Genomic DNA, 17,618 nt, shown 5'->3' with positions numbered 1-17,618 from the left:
TGTTGGGAAGAAAATCTAAAGTTTTGGCAGCTTTCTGGCTTCTATACAAAACATCCAATGATTGTCAACACCTATGCTAACCTTGGAAAAGCCTGGGGTGAGCTAGGGGACCTGGAGAAGTCCATTAAGTACCATGAACAGGCACTGGCGACGCAGGAGGCGTTACTGGGAAAGGATGCAGTAGATCCAGAAACAGCTAAAATTCTGAGTAGCATCGGGGTGGTTTGGTTTCAACGTAGTGCTTTCAAGAAGGCCATTGGCTACTTTGAAAGTGCAATGACTATGTTAAAAATCATCAATGGAGAAAATGCAGCTCACCCAGATACAGCTTCCTTACTTGTTAACCTCGGATCATGTTGGAGTGAGCTAGGTGACTACAAGAAGGCCATCGCATACGCGGAAGAAGGCTTCAAAATGAAGAAAGCTCTCTATGGCCAAGACACAGCGCATCCTGATATCGCTACAGCGCTCTCTAACCTCGGTCATTGTTTCAGTAAAGGCTTGAATGATCATGTCAGGGCTGCACGCTGCCACGAAGAGGCAATAGAAATGTACAAAGTTATCTATGGGAGCGACACGCCACATCGCACCATCGCCATAGCACTCGACAACCTTGGAAGCGAATTGACGCACCTTAAGGACTACAAGAAAGCTATTAGCTACAGCGAACAGGCCCTCGAGATGACGACAGCAATACATGGAGGTGACGCGCGCCATCCCGACATTGTTCTTGCTCTTAATAGCCTGGGGTACATGTGGCATCGTGGGGGCGATAAAGAGAAAGCTCTTGAGTTCTATGAACAGGCACTTAGAATGCATCAAGAGCTACCCATCCAATATCGACGTAATGTCGCCATGTTGCTTGTAAACATCGGAGTAGTTTTGGAAGAATCCGGAGGTACGTTAAAGGCGATCGGTTTCTACGAAGACGCGTTGAAGATGAAGGAAGAATTTTTCAGAAACAGCGAGGAACAGCCTAACACTGCTGAGGTACTAGGCAGCCTTGGGAGAATTTACCGCAAGGAAGGAGACTATCAGAAAGCCCTCCTATACCGAGAACGGGCACTGGAAACCAACAAAGCCATACACGGGCAAGATACGGCGCATCGTTCCATTGCTGCATCCCTCCGCAACCTGGCGGTAGTTTACGAAGACCTCGCGGACTACACGAAAGCAATTGAACTCTACGAAAATGCTTTGGACATGTTAAAAATCATCCATGGTGCGGACGAAACACACCCATCTATTCTAAATCTGCTCGACAAGCTCGAGACAGTTTGCGAAAAAGCTGAAGATCACGAAAAGACCCGCAGCTACAAGGAGCATGCACGTGATCTGAGGAAAGCCGAGGAGGAAAAGGAAACTTCACATGACGACAGCGCAAAAGAACCTTAAGAACGGGCAAAAACGCGTTACTCCACTCTGTAAGCAACAGTTGAATTCTATTTGAGTGATGGATTAGGAACAGATCGGATGATGGATTGACAAGTCAAAGGCAGGCTGTCTGCCTGCCCATTAACGTTTTGCTATCGAATCTGGAGTTTCATGTTGAACCCGAGCTTTTGTTTCACTCTTAAAATAAGAAGTGCAAAACTTTTAATTGGCAACTACCATGAAAAAAAAAACTATTGTCTTTTTCTGACCATATCCTGAAGATGATGTCATGAAACATGATATCCACGGTATTATGACAGAATATGACTCATATAAGTGTCAAGTTTCACTTCAAGTTAAACACAACATTGGTAAAACTAAAAGTAGACTAAACGATGACAAAGTACTAAATAACCCGCGAAGTGTACTGTGCTGCCTTCTAGGATAATCTCCAAGCAGATGTTGGTAGGAAAGATCGTGACGTAATCATTTGTATCCTGCTAAACACTGCAGTACTCACCCCCGAAAAGACAGAAACCAACAAAATGTTTGACAAATCTTCCCAAAAGTAGGAATACTCGGAGTGTTTATTGTCAACAGGCTCCTGTATACTAAGACTAAACACACTTCATTCATGACGAGCCTGCGAGTTCCTATTCTGGTGTAGAAAAAAAACACACACAATTTTTTACATTGCTAATCTATCACATACATACATACATGTATGACTGACAAAAATGGAACAGTATGAACAAATTTCGTCTAGGTGAATACTCTAAACAAAATAACATGAAATGACATAATTATGAAAACTACAAAAACGATTGGAAAGAAACTAGGACCTGGTTATATTTACAATTTTCACACATACAAGTACTTTATGCCATGATCCACTGTTTCCTTTTTTGGTCACAACTACTGAACTTTGATGTTTGTGCCATAAATTTTGCTGAAATCAATATAAAAAGTTGTTTTAGGCCATTCCACTACATACATTAAAACAGTTATTCTTGAAAACATTTTTTGTCGCCACGTATCTCTTTGTCAGTTTTTCAATCAGCTGCAGAATATAAATTACGGAATGTTACTTTTTTCCAAAATAGTGGTTCTTTCAAATTGACTTACAGAAAAGAAAAACTTCACATAGTCTTTGAAAAGTTCCTATTACAAAAGTAATTTCTATTGCATCAGAAAGTAGGAACAAAAATATTTCATCACTTACTCATAAACAACAGAGCTGCTGTTTTCCACTACAGATACAAAACATACAAAAATCATGTCACAACAAAATCATACTAAGTAACAGCTTTTAAGTCTAAATCATGGAGACCACTGATACAAATGTACATGTAGGTAAAGAAATTTTGCTTGTAAACAATGTGCAGATTGGAGACCATCCCTTGCAACTACTCTCCAACTCTAACATGTAGTGTAACTGTATCGTGTATTGTATTAAGTCTACCAATAACACGTTTATCAGTTCTCATGCCCCATTATATACATGGTATATCTTACACTGCTACCATATACTCTGTACATATGAGGGAATAAAAAGTCCCATTTAAGTCTTGAAAGCGGCTCAAATCACTGACTGGCTCCCAACCTGTACAACTCTAGCCTGACTAAATCATGCTTATAGCATCCCTTCCACTGGTCCAGCCCCTTGAATCAGCCCGACAGTGAGAGATTGTTTAACACAGGCTACATGTAAGTACAACACAGGATGACTACAGTACAGTACATGATAGTATAACATGGGAATCTTTACATTATGTAGGCAGTACTAGTAGTAATTCGTGTGTGTCAGCTTCCCACAATTACTAAGTACTAGTAACCTTTTCCCTGCCATGGGTGCATCTATGCACCCAACATTGCAATGGTTGCAGCAGAGGTTGGCTTGGAAGGGTTAAAAAGGCAAAGAAGAGTCTTGCAGAATTGCACAAACTTGGTACGTAAGGTAATGCTGGAAAATACACTCATGGCAAGTTTGCAAAAAGTCAGACATAATTTTGGATCATCTCTTTAGGTTAGGCTAGGCCTTTCTCAAATTTGAGAAAAATTGAAGAAATGGAGAATTGGAATATAAAATTGCCATATCAATATAGTCTGGGGGGGAAATCTGTAACTTGGTTGGTACACACAATTTCAGGCAGTAAGTAGTCAATTTTCTGACATCTTTCACTAGTTACCTTGACTTTTTTTTTACACAATTTGATTGTAATGTCTAAAAACCTGGGAAATGAACAGGGGTGGCCTGAATTTCTCATAGCTGCCACATGACACAAAAACTTGAAGCTTTAAACATCTAATTTGGATTTGTGACACAATCTACATAAAGGTTTTGACTTGATCTCTGCCTAGAAAGCATGAACTTCATGACCTCCACAAAAAACACAAATTCATTTGCCTTACATACAGTGCTCTGATTGCTGAGACTAAAATACTTCTTTCCTACTCACACTAAGTGAAAGTTTACAGTCTCCTTTTAAAACAAGTAAAAAATATAAATTTCCAAAATTGCATCCAGTTGCTTGAGTAACTGCTATTTGGCGTATCTTATCACTTGGATGTCGAACTTTCATCAGCGTTAAAATAAAACAGCTTAGAAACAATTTCAATTCTGTAAAGTTTCACAGTTGGTAACAGTCAGCAAAAAAAATAAAATTCATGAAAGTTCAAGACTTAAATCAAAACATGCCTCACAGCTCATATAATAAGTCAAACATATAGTGATAAACATACTGTACTTCCAACTGACAAGGAGTCTTTCTACATGAGTTTGCATAAAGGCATATTTTGCATAAGGTATCAATAGATTTGTAAAAAATCTTTCTACAGTGGCTGTTCTTTCAACAAAAATAGCATAAAAACTTGTTGCATGATTGAGGACACATCGTAATAACATTGTGATTGTTCCTTAAAATATTCTCAAAATCACTAATTGCACTAAAATCCATGATCGTCATGGTGATGGAAACTAGGTATACACACTTGACACAGGTTTGAGACAATCTCTTCACAAGACACCCCCCTCCCCCCCAAAACTTGGCTACTTTGCTACATGGTCATCATAGTTCGGTGGTTCGTTTTCTTAACTTGGCTTTGTTTGCCCTCCCTCCTCCTCACAACATATGGTTGTCTTGCTCCCACCCCACTACTACTTTACGACTGTAAAAAAGCATGACTGTTTCTTTCTTGGTCCGACAGGTCCACTTGGTTGTCTTGGCAATTTGGTGTTCTTCTCCCTTGGTCCTCTTTTTTTCTGCTCCCAACAGTTTCATCTTTTGGTCTTGTTTCTTATATCCCCAAAATTTTCTTGTATTGCTCCCTTGTGCCCCCCCCCTCACGAATGTCTTGTTTTGCTCACTCTGCACTACTTCCCGACTGTGAACAGCATGACCTTGTTGCCCTCGGGGTCAGTGGCCTCCATGTGGTCGTCCCCGACCCGCCTGCCGGGCAGCGTGAAACCAGACACCAGGAAGTACAGGGTCAAGTTGGAAGCCGTCCTGAGATTCAGCCCCGGCTGCCGAATCACGTAAAACTCCGCCCGCGCCGACAGCGGGAACATGCTGACCTTGGTCTGACCTTCCTTCGTCACTCTCTCCATCGCGTCCGTGCCCAGGACCTTCGCGTAGAATTCCGCCATTTCCGCGAACTTCGTCTCGTCCTGGACGAAGACCGACATCTTAACCCCCGCTGCAGCCGCTCCCGTCGCGATCCCGACCGCGGGCAGCCCGTGTCGTTCGTCCACGTAAAACGCTGGGTCGGTGTCCGTCTGGTCGGGAAAGTTCACCCGTTTCCATGACGACGCGAGCCTCTCGCTGACCTGAGTAGCGCGGGATTGCATATTTCCGGGGAAGGAGAGGGTGAGGGAGATGGGAGGTACGACGTCCTCGGTGCGGCGGTTCTTCGCAGGGGGTCCCTCTTCCCTGTTGTTGCTGGTACTGGCACCGTTGTCTGTGGAGTTGGCTTCTCTCACTGTCAGGAATGGGAACGCGCCTGCGGAAAGACACAATTTTGTGAAAATTAAACCAGAGATTTGCACCAAAACCACACACAACATCAAAACCTCTTCATATCTGCATAATGTGACGTCATGACAGCAGTGGATTGTTCATTCCTTGACAAAGACCGATGCTGTGCAGTCAAAAATTTGGGTGAGTCCAATTTTTGTGTTGGAAATTACAGTTCAACTATTTCAAGGAAGAACAAAACCTTTTGTTAATCACAGTCAAAATGTACAAGGGAAAGCACAAGTAAACAGGAACTTTAAAACTTCAAATTTCAACAATGGTGCATCTAGTATGGCAAGCTATCCTAACTTCACTCAATGAGTACCTATTTTGACTAGGTATGTCCCTTGGATAGGATGGTAAATGGAAGTCCCATGTTAGAGGTTAAAGTGAAAGTTAAACCCTTCCCGCGCCTGATGGCGCATAGGGCGGCGTCCATCTCTGTTTCATTAGACCTGGGCCACACAACGCAATCACTACAGCAGGGGGCTAGTCCACTGGTAGTGGTGTGTGTTCAACTTCCATACTCTTTCCCGAATGCTGAGTGCTAAGCAGAGAAAGCAGCATGTACCATTTTTAAAGTTTTTGGTATGACTCGGCCGGGGATCGAACTCACGACCTACTGAATGCAAGGTGAACACTCTACCCACTAGGCCATTGCACCCATGTTAGAAACTTATAGGAGAGACACATTTTGATCAAATGTAAGAACCAGTTGCACTTATAGAAGAGAGAAGGGGATCTTCCCAGTGTCAGTGCATCAAAACCATTCCAGCCTAAATGCAGTTGGGAATTTCCCGACCAGCCTTTTCTAACTCCTGCTTTTCCTATTGAGTCAGTTATCTTTTATTTTATTCGCATTCATTTTTTGAGCATGAGACAAGAGCAAGGGACAAGAAGCTCAACAATGAGCTCATTGAGTCAGTTAGTCAAACTTGCCTAAGCTTCATGTTTCTGACTTAGGGACTTCCCAGCACAAATGCATTAAAAAAGCCATTAAACCAATATGAATCCTATCTCCCCATACACACACTTAAAGTTAAACACACAAAACAGACTCTCACCTGAGAATGGGGCAATGACGTGCATGAGCGCCCCCTGGAGATCCTCCCCCTGCCCTGCAGCTGTCTCCACCTCCACCAGACACTTTGGCGGGTTCACAAACATGGCCGCTGGGGATAACAAGCGAAGATTTTCAGGTTCTTATATTTCAACAGAAGATTTTTACGTTTTTATATTTCAACAGAAACTGCACAAAGACATGTATTGTACAATGTGAAGCTTTCCATACAGCGTGCAAAATACCCACTTGCACACTTGCACATTGCAACCACTTTTTGCTTGGTGCAACTTACTTCTAACCTCAGGTTGCACAGGGTGCAACTTAGATTTTGAGCCTCAGAACTCGATTTTGTTGTCAATTTACTTGATTTTTAGTTTGAAACTAAAATGCTTATAACTAACATGAAAGTAAAAGGTTATGTATTGTACCTTTTTTCAGAAATTTGTGAATTGTAGGTGGTGCAACTTGAAATTCAGTTGTGCAACCTAGTTTTTGCCCCAGGTTGCACACTTTGCAACTTGGCACAGAAAAGTATTTTGTACACCGCCATATATAATGTTGTCATCAACGTCGAAAGCCAGCTAAAATGGAGGTGTTGGCCAGCTTTTGATACTGCATTATGCCATTGGTAAATCTACTTGCAGGTTAGGGTTGAAGCAGAAACTAGCACAGGCACATACAAGATTCAATGTGGGGAGATGCATTGTAAAACCACAAGCAGAAGTCTTCACAGGGTACTGTGGCTTTGTCCAATGAATGGTTTATTTATTTATTTATTTTTTTTATTGATCTTTTAGGGTAGTCCCTTCAGTTAACGTAGTAACTGATTTCCAAGGGAGCCCTATATACATGTTCGCACATGTTCGCACAACGACGGGTTATACCGCCCCTTACGGGGTGACACACCCGTCCGGGTGAATGATGTAGATCACCATGTGGCTGATACGAGACAGAGGTCGCCAGGCCTCCATCCGGGTGATTTGAAGTGAATCACCAACTTCCGACAGAAGGATTTGCACCAACGCACACCGCACCATCGCACGTGTGGGGGTTCTTTAACGTGCGTGGGGTATGGCTCTCCCCATACACGGGACCTCCATTTAACGTCCTATCCGAGGGACGACTCATTTTTCACTTGAGTAAAGTGAGGAAAGTCGTGTAAAGTGCCTTTCCCAAGGGCACAAGACCGGCAACACGGCAGGCGGATTCGAACCGGCGACATCTCGGTCACGGGCCGAATACACTACCACTGTGCTACGCGGCCCCACTTTAGACCCCCAGGTTAGCGGGCCTGCCTTTGGAATTAGAAGCCGTGAGTTCGATTGCGGCTGTGTCGCTCACCCAACATGCACGGTGCCAGAAAGGGTTGCAGTCGTTATGACGGGACGTTAAGCTGTGATCCACTGTTCATCGTGATTGTAAAAAAGAGCTAGGGGAATTTCCCCGGTACAATTAACCTGTATATACTGTACATAGTGTCTGTCTTCTCTGACTTACGTTCTATCTTGACGACCTTGAACCCCATGACCTCGTCCAGCTGCCCGTTGCTGAAGGCCTTCCCAAGGTCAAGGTAAGCCTCGTTGTCCTTGAACAGGTACAGCAGGTCGGTAGGGTTCCACCTAGAAGGGAGGCAGAAAGGAAAATGACTGTTTTAAATCAGCAGATTTATTTATCATCCAACCAACTTGCTTAAAACCTATGAAAATGTTGTACAATTCAACTGCATACGGAAAAGAAGTCAAACACTTCAGATAGACAAGCCAGAGCAAGAATGGATGTCATTTCCATTTCAATTTATCTATATTTCAATTTCCTTCTTTGTTAAGTAAACAATTCTGTATACTACTGTTTTACTTTGCAATTATCCATCAGGCATGAACTTGCAATAAAGCCAATGAAAATGTATTAATGTAAACAGTATGTGATGTTATTGATCACTTGATTGGTCTTCGTATTATGTTAGGCCTCACCTGATTGGCTCACACTGTACGTCCTTCGCCTGACTCAAGATGGTTTCCGCGACCTTCTTGGCATGGTCCTCATTCAGAGTCAGGGGCCCCAGTGGCTCCAAGCACACCAGCCCCAACCTGCCCTCCCCCGCCACCGTGGGCGACATGGTATGGCCCCAGTCTTTGTGAAGCTGTGGAGGAAGAACACACAATCGTTTAAGGGGAGAACAAGCAGTATTTAAAGATTCTCTGTCAGTAAGACAGGTACTAGCCTGCCCACGCCCGCCACTGTGGGCGACATGGTATGGCCCCAGTCTTTGTGAAGCTGTGGAGGAAGAACACACAATCGTTTCAGGGGAGAACAAGCAATATAAAGATTCTCAGTGTCAGCAAGAGTGAGGTCCTAACCTGCCCACCCCTACTATAGGGTGATGTGGAACAGCCCCAGTCTATGTGAAGCTGTAATGGAACTGCACACAAAGATTTCAGGGGGTGGGAGATTCGATAAAACCAAGGAGTTTTTTTTTAATGATAAAACCAATCTTTATAATGGTCATAATAAGCCTGAATCTTGAACACATCACTAGCATTATTGAAATGAAATATTATGTCAAATTCACACTTATTGATTCCATGTTGGAAAATGTCAAATTTTTTCGTAATCAAAGCATCCAAACATGTAACTAATATTGTAAGTCATGTACTAGTAGACTTTTCATATTATTCCCTGATACAAATTCCCCCAGCTTGTCGTACCCTTCTGTCATGCGATGGCGTGACCTCTAGGTCATACTCATACACTGTGGATGCTGGATACGCTCATACAGACATGGGATAGAACTATGCATTATTAATAACCACAAGAAACATGATTAAGCCAACATCAGGACACAATATTTTAACCGGCTGCTTCTCTGATTTTGTGAACACATTCAGAAATTGCCCAAGAAAACTACATGTACTCAGATAAAATCTAACGTGGACAGGCGGTCACTATACGGGATTGTTTATCAATCTTAATACTTGTGTCAATGGAAAAAAAAATATAGGGACCACTAGGGGTGGGTACCGGTACCGAAAATTAATAATCATCACATGAAACATGATTATGCCTCCATCAAGGACACACTAATTCTACTGGCTGCTTCTCTGTTTTATAAATACAGTCAAAAACTGCCCAAGAACAGGTAAAATCTGGTCCACATGGACAGGTGGTCACTGTAGAGGACTGTTTCTCAATCTTAATGCTTGTGTCAATGGAAAAAAGTATACAGTCAAACCTGTCTGTAGTGGCCACTCAAGGGACCGGACAAATTTGGCCACTATAGACAGGTGGCCTCTGTATAGAGGTGGCAACTTGTAGATAAAATACCCAAGGGACCGACAAAAAGTGGCCACTATGGACAGGTGGCCCCTCTGTAGAGGTGGCCCCTAATACAGGTTTGACTGTAGGACCACTAGGGTGGGTACTGGTACAGAGAATTCAGGTACGGTCCAGGTCCAGAGGATCAGGTAGATTCTGAACCTGACTGTCTATAAAAACTTATGAATCGGCAATACTCAAAACAATTTTGCTTCAAAGAAATCTGTTTGATGAAGTAGTATCTGACTTCTACGTACTGGCCTTTATATTATATCATCTTGCAAACAGAGCATTGCATGTTTGACAACTGGATTTTTAGAATGTCTTTTCTGACAACTTTTCTTTTTGCTTACCATTGGAAACATCCGGCATCTTTGTCGAAAACCTGGCCTCTCTAGTAAATCTATATGTCTGTCAGAGAACCAAGGAAATATCTTGCTGCGGCCCCAGTCTGGATATCAGCATGTTCCATCACTCATAACCCACCAGACTTACATGTCTGACAGTGAGAACCAGTGAGCTGCCTTGCTGCGGCCCCAGTCTGGATATCAGCATGTTCCATCAGTCATAACCCAGCAGACTGTGAAGGGAAATGTGTTTTATGCCCTTACATCAAATCCCCGTAGTGCTACGTTACCATGGCGATATCGACCAGACAGCGTGATTAAAGAAACGCGCTTCTGCGATCTTATCTTGGTACTGCGCTCTTCACTTGCGTTTCTACTAACCTTCCCATTTCTGTTAATGTACCACACAAGTGTCTCATGACATAACCATGGAATCACCAATCTTTTTACTGTTTCTATTCACGTTACTTAGCACTACATACTGTGTAACGGGGACAGTTTTGCAACACGATTTCTATGTCGGGAACTTACAATCACACCAAAAATTTGTTAGATGTCTTCTGCCTGCCTATCCCCTCGTTTTAACTTACTGTGACCTCTGAACACCAAAACAATCTATTCCAAAATCAACACCTCTCTACATTCCATAAGTAATTCATAACACTAACAGTCTATTTGGTCTGCAAAATTGAAAGTTGCTCCTATTTTCCTACAATCCCAATTTCTGCTCTAGATGTAGCCGAGGTCCAGTTTGAAATCAGAATTCAAATCCAACTGACTACTTCTACTGAGCCCAGGTATGATTATGAATGAATAGTCTGTCTGCCTTAGGGTTCAACGAAGAAACACAATAACAATAGCCTCTCTTCTCATGTCATATTAATATTTTCTACAATCCCAACATATTGTCCTTCATGTAGTGTAGGTCCTTTTTAAAAAAATCAGAATACAAAAACCAACTAACTACAAATGTTGTACCCAGGTATGAAACGATAGTCTGTCTACCTCACGGTTCAACAGAACTACAATAACAACAGCCTCTCATCTCATGTCATATTTTCTACAGTCCCAACTTTCTGCTCCAAATGTAGGTCCTTTTAAAAATCAGAATACAAAAACCAGCTAACTATTTCTGTCGAGCCCAGGTATGAAACGATAGGCTGTCTACCTTACGGTTCAACAGAACTACACAATAACAACAGCCTCTCATCTCATGTCAGTCTGAAACCATTTTGTCTGGAGGGTTTGATGTGTGGCTAATGAACCTGCAGGGAACAATCAGCTCTCCACAACAAGGGACTCAACATGCTTTTAGAACATGCTTTAGAATTTTAGCCCTAGGACTGGTACACATACTTTCCAAGAAGAGGTTGGTGGGGAAAATTCTAAACTTTTCCTTGTATGCTGTCTTTTTCGGGGAAGGCTGATCGAAAAAGACGGCATATAATATTACAAGGAAAGGGTCATGATTTTCCCCAGCAACCTCTGCTTGGAGAGTAGCCACACAGTGCTGAAAATACATAGTTCATGTGCACTTTCTTTACCCAAATGTGGAGCTGTGCGGTTTATTTTGACTGAGAGAACACATTTATCTTATGTTGTGCACTCAAGATCTATCCTGTGCACCTAACTTTTTAGGTTAGATGCACCTGTGTGATGTGCACTAATTTCCAAAAATGAATTTCAAGCCCTTCAACATCTCAAGAAACCGTAGTTCCAAGATTAAGGAGCACAAGAATCAATCCGCAATCATCTTAATTTTGAATTGCCAGTCGGGCTTGACCTAATCCTAGAGTAAAAATAGGTGGCCAGCTCGGTCAACTACAGCATGAGTTTAAATCATGACAAGGGAAAGAGGAATAAAGCCAGGTGAGACAACGCAATTATATCAAGGTTATGTATCAGGTCTTCCAAATGACAATGACATCTGACACATGTTCAAATGTAGACCTTACAACATGGTTTCTGAATACTAATATCACCCATTTAGAGTCCATTCCTAGACACTCGGCTACTTCACAATCTAATGTACCCATTTTTTTTCTGACATGTTATCAGTTGATAGCAAAAGATACACAGTCTATAGCTGTTTTATAAATTCATTTCCCAAAACCTGGTACAACAAGGAACATGTCACAAAAAGAATTTTGTAAATCGGTCAATATTTGGCAAAAATATTGACCAAAATATAACCTAAAAATGCCCAATTTTAAGCGTTATCGGGGACCATTCAGTTTTTACTAATTCTTATACCTCTGATCTAACAGAAAAATTGTAGTTGGTAGTTAGAAACCACTTGCTTTTGATATGCGGTCATGTGACTACTAGTGATTTTATGCTTTTTTTGAAGGACATGACCATTTTTTGGTTCCATAGGGACTATTTTTCCATTTTACCCACATGTTGACAGATTCCAATGTTATTTTAACTTGATATATCTGTAGTCTGTAGCATCTAATTGTTTGGTAATATTGGTGTTGTCTTTGTATGTAAAAGTAAGGTATTATGTGTGTATAAGGTCAGAAGTAGAATAAGATCAGTAGCACACTCTTATGACATATCATTTACAAGCAAAGTCCAGGATGTCATTTTCCGAAAAAAATCTGTAGCGTCCGTACCCCCTTTAATTTCTGTACTAAGTAAATCCCACAAGCTTGTGATTATGACAGTTTAGAGGTCTCTATTACCACATACTAGAACAGCCTTTAAACCATTGCTGTCCTGAAAACCCTGCCTAATATAGCACCGTAAACATAAAAATGTAGCGTCCGTACCCCCTGTAGCGTCCGTACCCCCACCTGTAGCGTCCGTACCCCCATTTGAAGCTTTTTAGCAAAATGCTGTTAAAATTGCTGTCCAACTGCTACAATTCTGATTCAATACATTAATTACAGTTCTTACAGATATGATTGGTTAACTTTTTTCTCTAAAAATGTGACTTTTCAATGAATTTGAGCTGCATTTTTCTGAGATTTCCTCCACAAATCCACATTTGCTACACCCCCTCAGACTTCATAAATGGTTCATTCCAAAGCAGCCAAAGATGGATGTGAGATGATATTTGATATTCCCCCATGAGTTTAGCTGATATAAGAACACCAGTTTGGTAGATCTACATTATACAAGGCATAAATCAAACATAGTATTACATAGCATGTAATGTGTAGCGTCCGTACCCCTGCACTATTGTTTCTCTTGTCCAAACCAATATGTACATAGCATGTATTCAAGAAAGATGCAAGTATACATTGCTGGTTTGATGGCATGGGAAGCACTGTGTTATATTCTTTTATGTAAACCATCACTTCTTTATCACAGATTCTGTAAAATCTTCTATCAGTATTCCTGTTATCAAAAAGTAGAGTACAGATCCAACTGGGTGGAATCTCAACTGGCATATTCATATTCTCATTTTCTTTGTTAAACTGCTGCAGTAGCATTAATGGATGCTTCAATTAATAAATAGTTAATGATTATTAGAAAATGGACATGTTTAGTGGGCTAATTCCATTGTTCACTACCAGTCTTTACTATAATTGTGTAGCGTCCGTACCCCCCTTGAAATGTTCATTAATGGTCATATGAAAGATTCTATGTTATGTTATACACTATATCTGTTGTAATTTTATGTAGAAGCCCAATAAGTATAGATAACCACCAAAATTTAGCTACTATGGTGCCTGGATTAAGAATTATAGTAGTTGATCTTTGCTTCAAGCCAAAATACCCGCATATCATTATAGCTGCTTTAGTAACAGATGACCAGAAAATGACCTAACATAGTCATACTGCAACTTGAGTTGATTTTCTAGCATAGCAAATGCTAATCATACAAGAAGATAAGGATAAAACACCCATTTTCTGTTCTAATGTTGAATATACAGTATGCTGCAGTTGCAGTAATTCTACAGTTGTAGCGTCCGTACCCCCCTAGTGATCCCTTTATAAAAGCCCATGTACCGAAGTTATAAAAGCTCGTTGTGCGGAGATCCTTTAGGATAGTATGCCCAAGGTGTGTACCTTTGAACTGCTAACAACAAAAAAAGAATAAAATGGAGTTGAATTTTCACCCCTAGTGACCCCCTTTTGGTACATTAGATTGTGAAGTAGCCGACTGCAAGGGTGGTAAACATTCAATATTTGTGAGGACAGTCCGGCCAGTAAAATGATATAATACTAATAGACCATCCTACTTCAATCCCAGATTGTAGGTTAGGTTGTTCATCATAATTTATCACTCTTGTTCACCCCTGTGCTATGATATAGTACCATTTGACATAATTAGAGCTTATCAATAAAAGGTGCCAGTAGCTAGTCTTGCAGCCTTCTGGGTGACTATGAGCATATGGGATTATGTAGTCAAAAAGTTGTCAGTCTCAAAGTCAAATTATTCCACATCACCCAACACAGCCACACATAGAGCCATGCCAAAAGCAATATGTACTTTACTCTCCCAAAGGGCATTTATGGAATTATTCAATAATAAATACATCACGCATCATAGCACACTATACAGGTCTCCCTACCCTAGTATCATAGAGAAGACAAGGTGAGGCCAAACTGGAAATTTAAGAAATAACCTGAGAGTAAGGCTGTGTACCTACAGAAGTTTTAGGTACAGGTACACAGGTTTAGGTACAGGCCTGGACCTTTACCTGTACCTAAACAAGTTTGATCAATCACTGCAAGTTATAAATGTAGCCAGCTGTCTTTTTTTAGTGAGAAATTGACATCTTTATATGAGGATTTAGATATTTGAACCTCAAAACAAATTTTTCTTAATTTTCAACTGCAAAATGATCAAATTGTTATCTTTGATTTGGGGGATTTACTTATCGTTAGTCTCAAAAAGTGGTGTTCAAAAGTGATTTTGTGTATTTAGGTACAGGTACACAGAAGTTTAGGTCTGGACCTGTACCTAAACAATTTTATAGGTACGGACGTACGGTATAGGTACGGGTATTTAGGTACACAGCCCTACATGAGAGCTGTACCTTGGTACACACAGTTTTAGCAGTAAATACACATGTAGTAAGATGCAAGTTTTATTCCAAGCCTTTTGATTCCATCCTGACCACTACTTGTAGACTACTAAGCTAAATTTTCCCTTCATAATGCCCAAGTACCAATGAAATATATTCCTGTGGCCTAAGAAAGATTGGAAGCTTACAATCTGACTGTTATCAACCAGCAATCTGTACCCTCCAAGCAGAACTTAGGGTCCGTTTTTTCAGGCTTTCTACTTTGTATTGTTTTCTTTATGTGTTGTAGCCACGAGAAAATGATACAAAATAGAAAGCCTGATAAAAACACTTAAAAAGCGGCAAAAAACAGTCAGAGCCTAACCTCTGCTGGGAGAGTATACAATCTGCTGAAATCAACAGTTGAAACCTGAGATCTGAGTGATAAGGTTTGTGTAATCCAATTCTCCTTTGAACCTGTCCTTTCTTACAAAGGTCAAGTTCATGTGGTGACCTTCAGACTGCTGACTTCATTTCCTGTTCCCCAGTTCTGGAACTGAGTTTGTGTTTGGCAGCTGAACTTTTACAATATTGATATTTTGCAATAAAGACTGCTAGGGACCCCCACAGACGTTTAATGACTGAATGAAGACCTTTAGTGTACAGGTCACAACAAAACATCTAACTGATAAAAAGGAAACTTCTCATGAGATAAATTCAACTTCTGGCTTTTCAGTTAAAGATGGATTAAAAAAAAGATGGATATATATTACAATGGAAGGTTTGTCTAGTTACTAGTACATTAGGAATATGAATTTTTCTACCTAGTAAATGTGTAACTACGAATACTATGGAAGGATGCCTACACTGAACTATGAATACTGATAATTTTCACAATTGTTAATTAATGATTTAGGGTTTAAAATTAATCAAAAATCAATAGTGGTTCATGGCAAAGAATTGAAGATGTGTACAGAAATAAAGCTTGATTGATTGACTGATTGAAAGGTGTCAGTGTGGTCTGTAGTAATCAGGATTTCACGCTGTGGTTAGCTCTTGGTCCCCTGTGGTTTTGCGGTAACCCAACCCGGGTCTCCACGGGAGATGTGTACACACAGGCCCGACGGGGTGCCGAGTACACATCGGTAAATATCCGGGGAAACTTACGGCACCAACCTCGACACTGGCCCACCTAGCTGTATCTGAAAACCCGGTAAATACCTGAAACAAATCTACGGGAACGACCCCGGAACGTGCCTGGTTTGCAGCATTGTATACACCGGCACATAGTGTTGAAAATCACGGGACCAAGTCGGCTATAAGCCCGACAAACTAGCATGTAGACATCGGTAAATATGCAGTGCACTTGCAGAACAACACACCGGCACGCCGTGACATAATTTACGGGACACGGTGCCCATAGCCCCGCCGGGCTGCCGCCCAGACATCGGTGAACCATCCCGGGAACTTACGGGGTCAGCCCCGCCACACGCCGAGCAGCGGGGCAGACACTTGGCGAGATTTCCGCCTGGAAGATTAACCTAAACATCCCCCAACACCGCGTGCTACAAACCCTACCCAACACGCCGTGTTTGTGTGTGTAAAGCCGGGACTTTATCGGGATTTCAACCCGCCGCGAGGGATCAAATTTAGCGGAATAAACGTGAAGCTTTATCCAACCTCCTCGATCCACTGGAGCGGAGAGATCCGTGTGAAGTGGGTCGGCCCCCCTCCCACAAAAACACATCCGCTAGGGCGTTTTATAGCCATACAAGCTAACGTTACCAAAGCATACAAGTTTTCTAGCCTTATTCAAGTATAAATGTGTCTTTTAAGTCTAACACGACATATTTGGGATCAAGATTTCGATCTAAAATCCCCAAATCCTGGGGTAAAACCCAGGAAAGAGGAAGCTGAAAATCGGACCGTACCAACTTGAGTTTTGGCGGTTTCTCCGAACGGCGCTGGAAACTCTGCATCCCCTCGCTGAACGGAGAGAATATCTTGTGCAGGAAATACTTCGGCGGGATGTCCGCATCCTTCCCCAAGAAGATTCCCCTCGTCCCGTAGCTCGCAGGAGCTCCGTCCACCTCGTCTTGCGCCTCATCGCGATCGTTAAAAATCCCCTCGCAATCTTCCGTCACAAGAGACGCCATTTTGCTTCGGTCCCAGGTCGTTGCCCGCTGCTTTATTATGCTAATGAGATGCAAATGATCGAGAAATATTCGTGTAAACATTTGGCCACGTGGGCGGGGTTTAATTGGGCCGGACCAACTGGACATGTCAAGGGGTGCTGTCTGGTTGGTCGCAAAATATGATAAAAATTGTGAGTTATTTGAATTGAATATAATTCAACAGTCTGAAACTGTACCACAAGATGAATATAGGTTAAAGAATAAATGCTATAATATTATGAAGATACAATTTTAGTTAGAACTTTTCCCCAAGGAAGAAGAATCATTTATTCAAATTTATTGCACTAAAACTAGACCCTATCAAACTCAAAGTTTGAATAATTCTTAGCTTGATTTTGGTGATGACCCATGTC

General features: G+C 41.5%; 1 protein-coding gene across 1 annotated transcript; it reads right to left on the bottom strand.

Annotated features, from left to right (window-relative positions):
* Window positions 1-1,922: 1,922 nt before the first annotated feature.
* On the bottom strand, window positions 1,923-17,279 carry LOC118420710. The gene is made up of 5 exons (XM_035827662.1): window positions 17,002-17,279; window positions 8,421-8,590; window positions 7,948-8,069; window positions 6,452-6,559; window positions 1,923-5,373 (listed from the first exon to the last, which is right to left on the bottom strand). Exons 1-5 carry the CDS (start codon window positions 17,224-17,226, stop codon window positions 4,748-4,750), a joined length of 1,251 nt encoding a protein of 416 aa, XP_035683555.1. The 5' UTR covers window positions 17,227-17,279; the 3' UTR covers window positions 1,923-4,747.
* Between the last annotated feature and the right edge of the window lie 339 nt (window positions 17,280-17,618).

This window comes from Branchiostoma floridae, chromosome 8 (assembly GCF_000003815.2).
Source record: "Branchiostoma floridae strain S238N-H82 chromosome 8, Bfl_VNyyK, whole genome shotgun sequence".
NCBI lineage: Eukaryota > Metazoa > Chordata > Leptocardii > Amphioxiformes > Branchiostomatidae > Branchiostoma > Branchiostoma floridae.
Note: the sequence above shows the minus strand (reverse complement) of the source record. Positions and strands in the feature narration are given on the sequence as shown.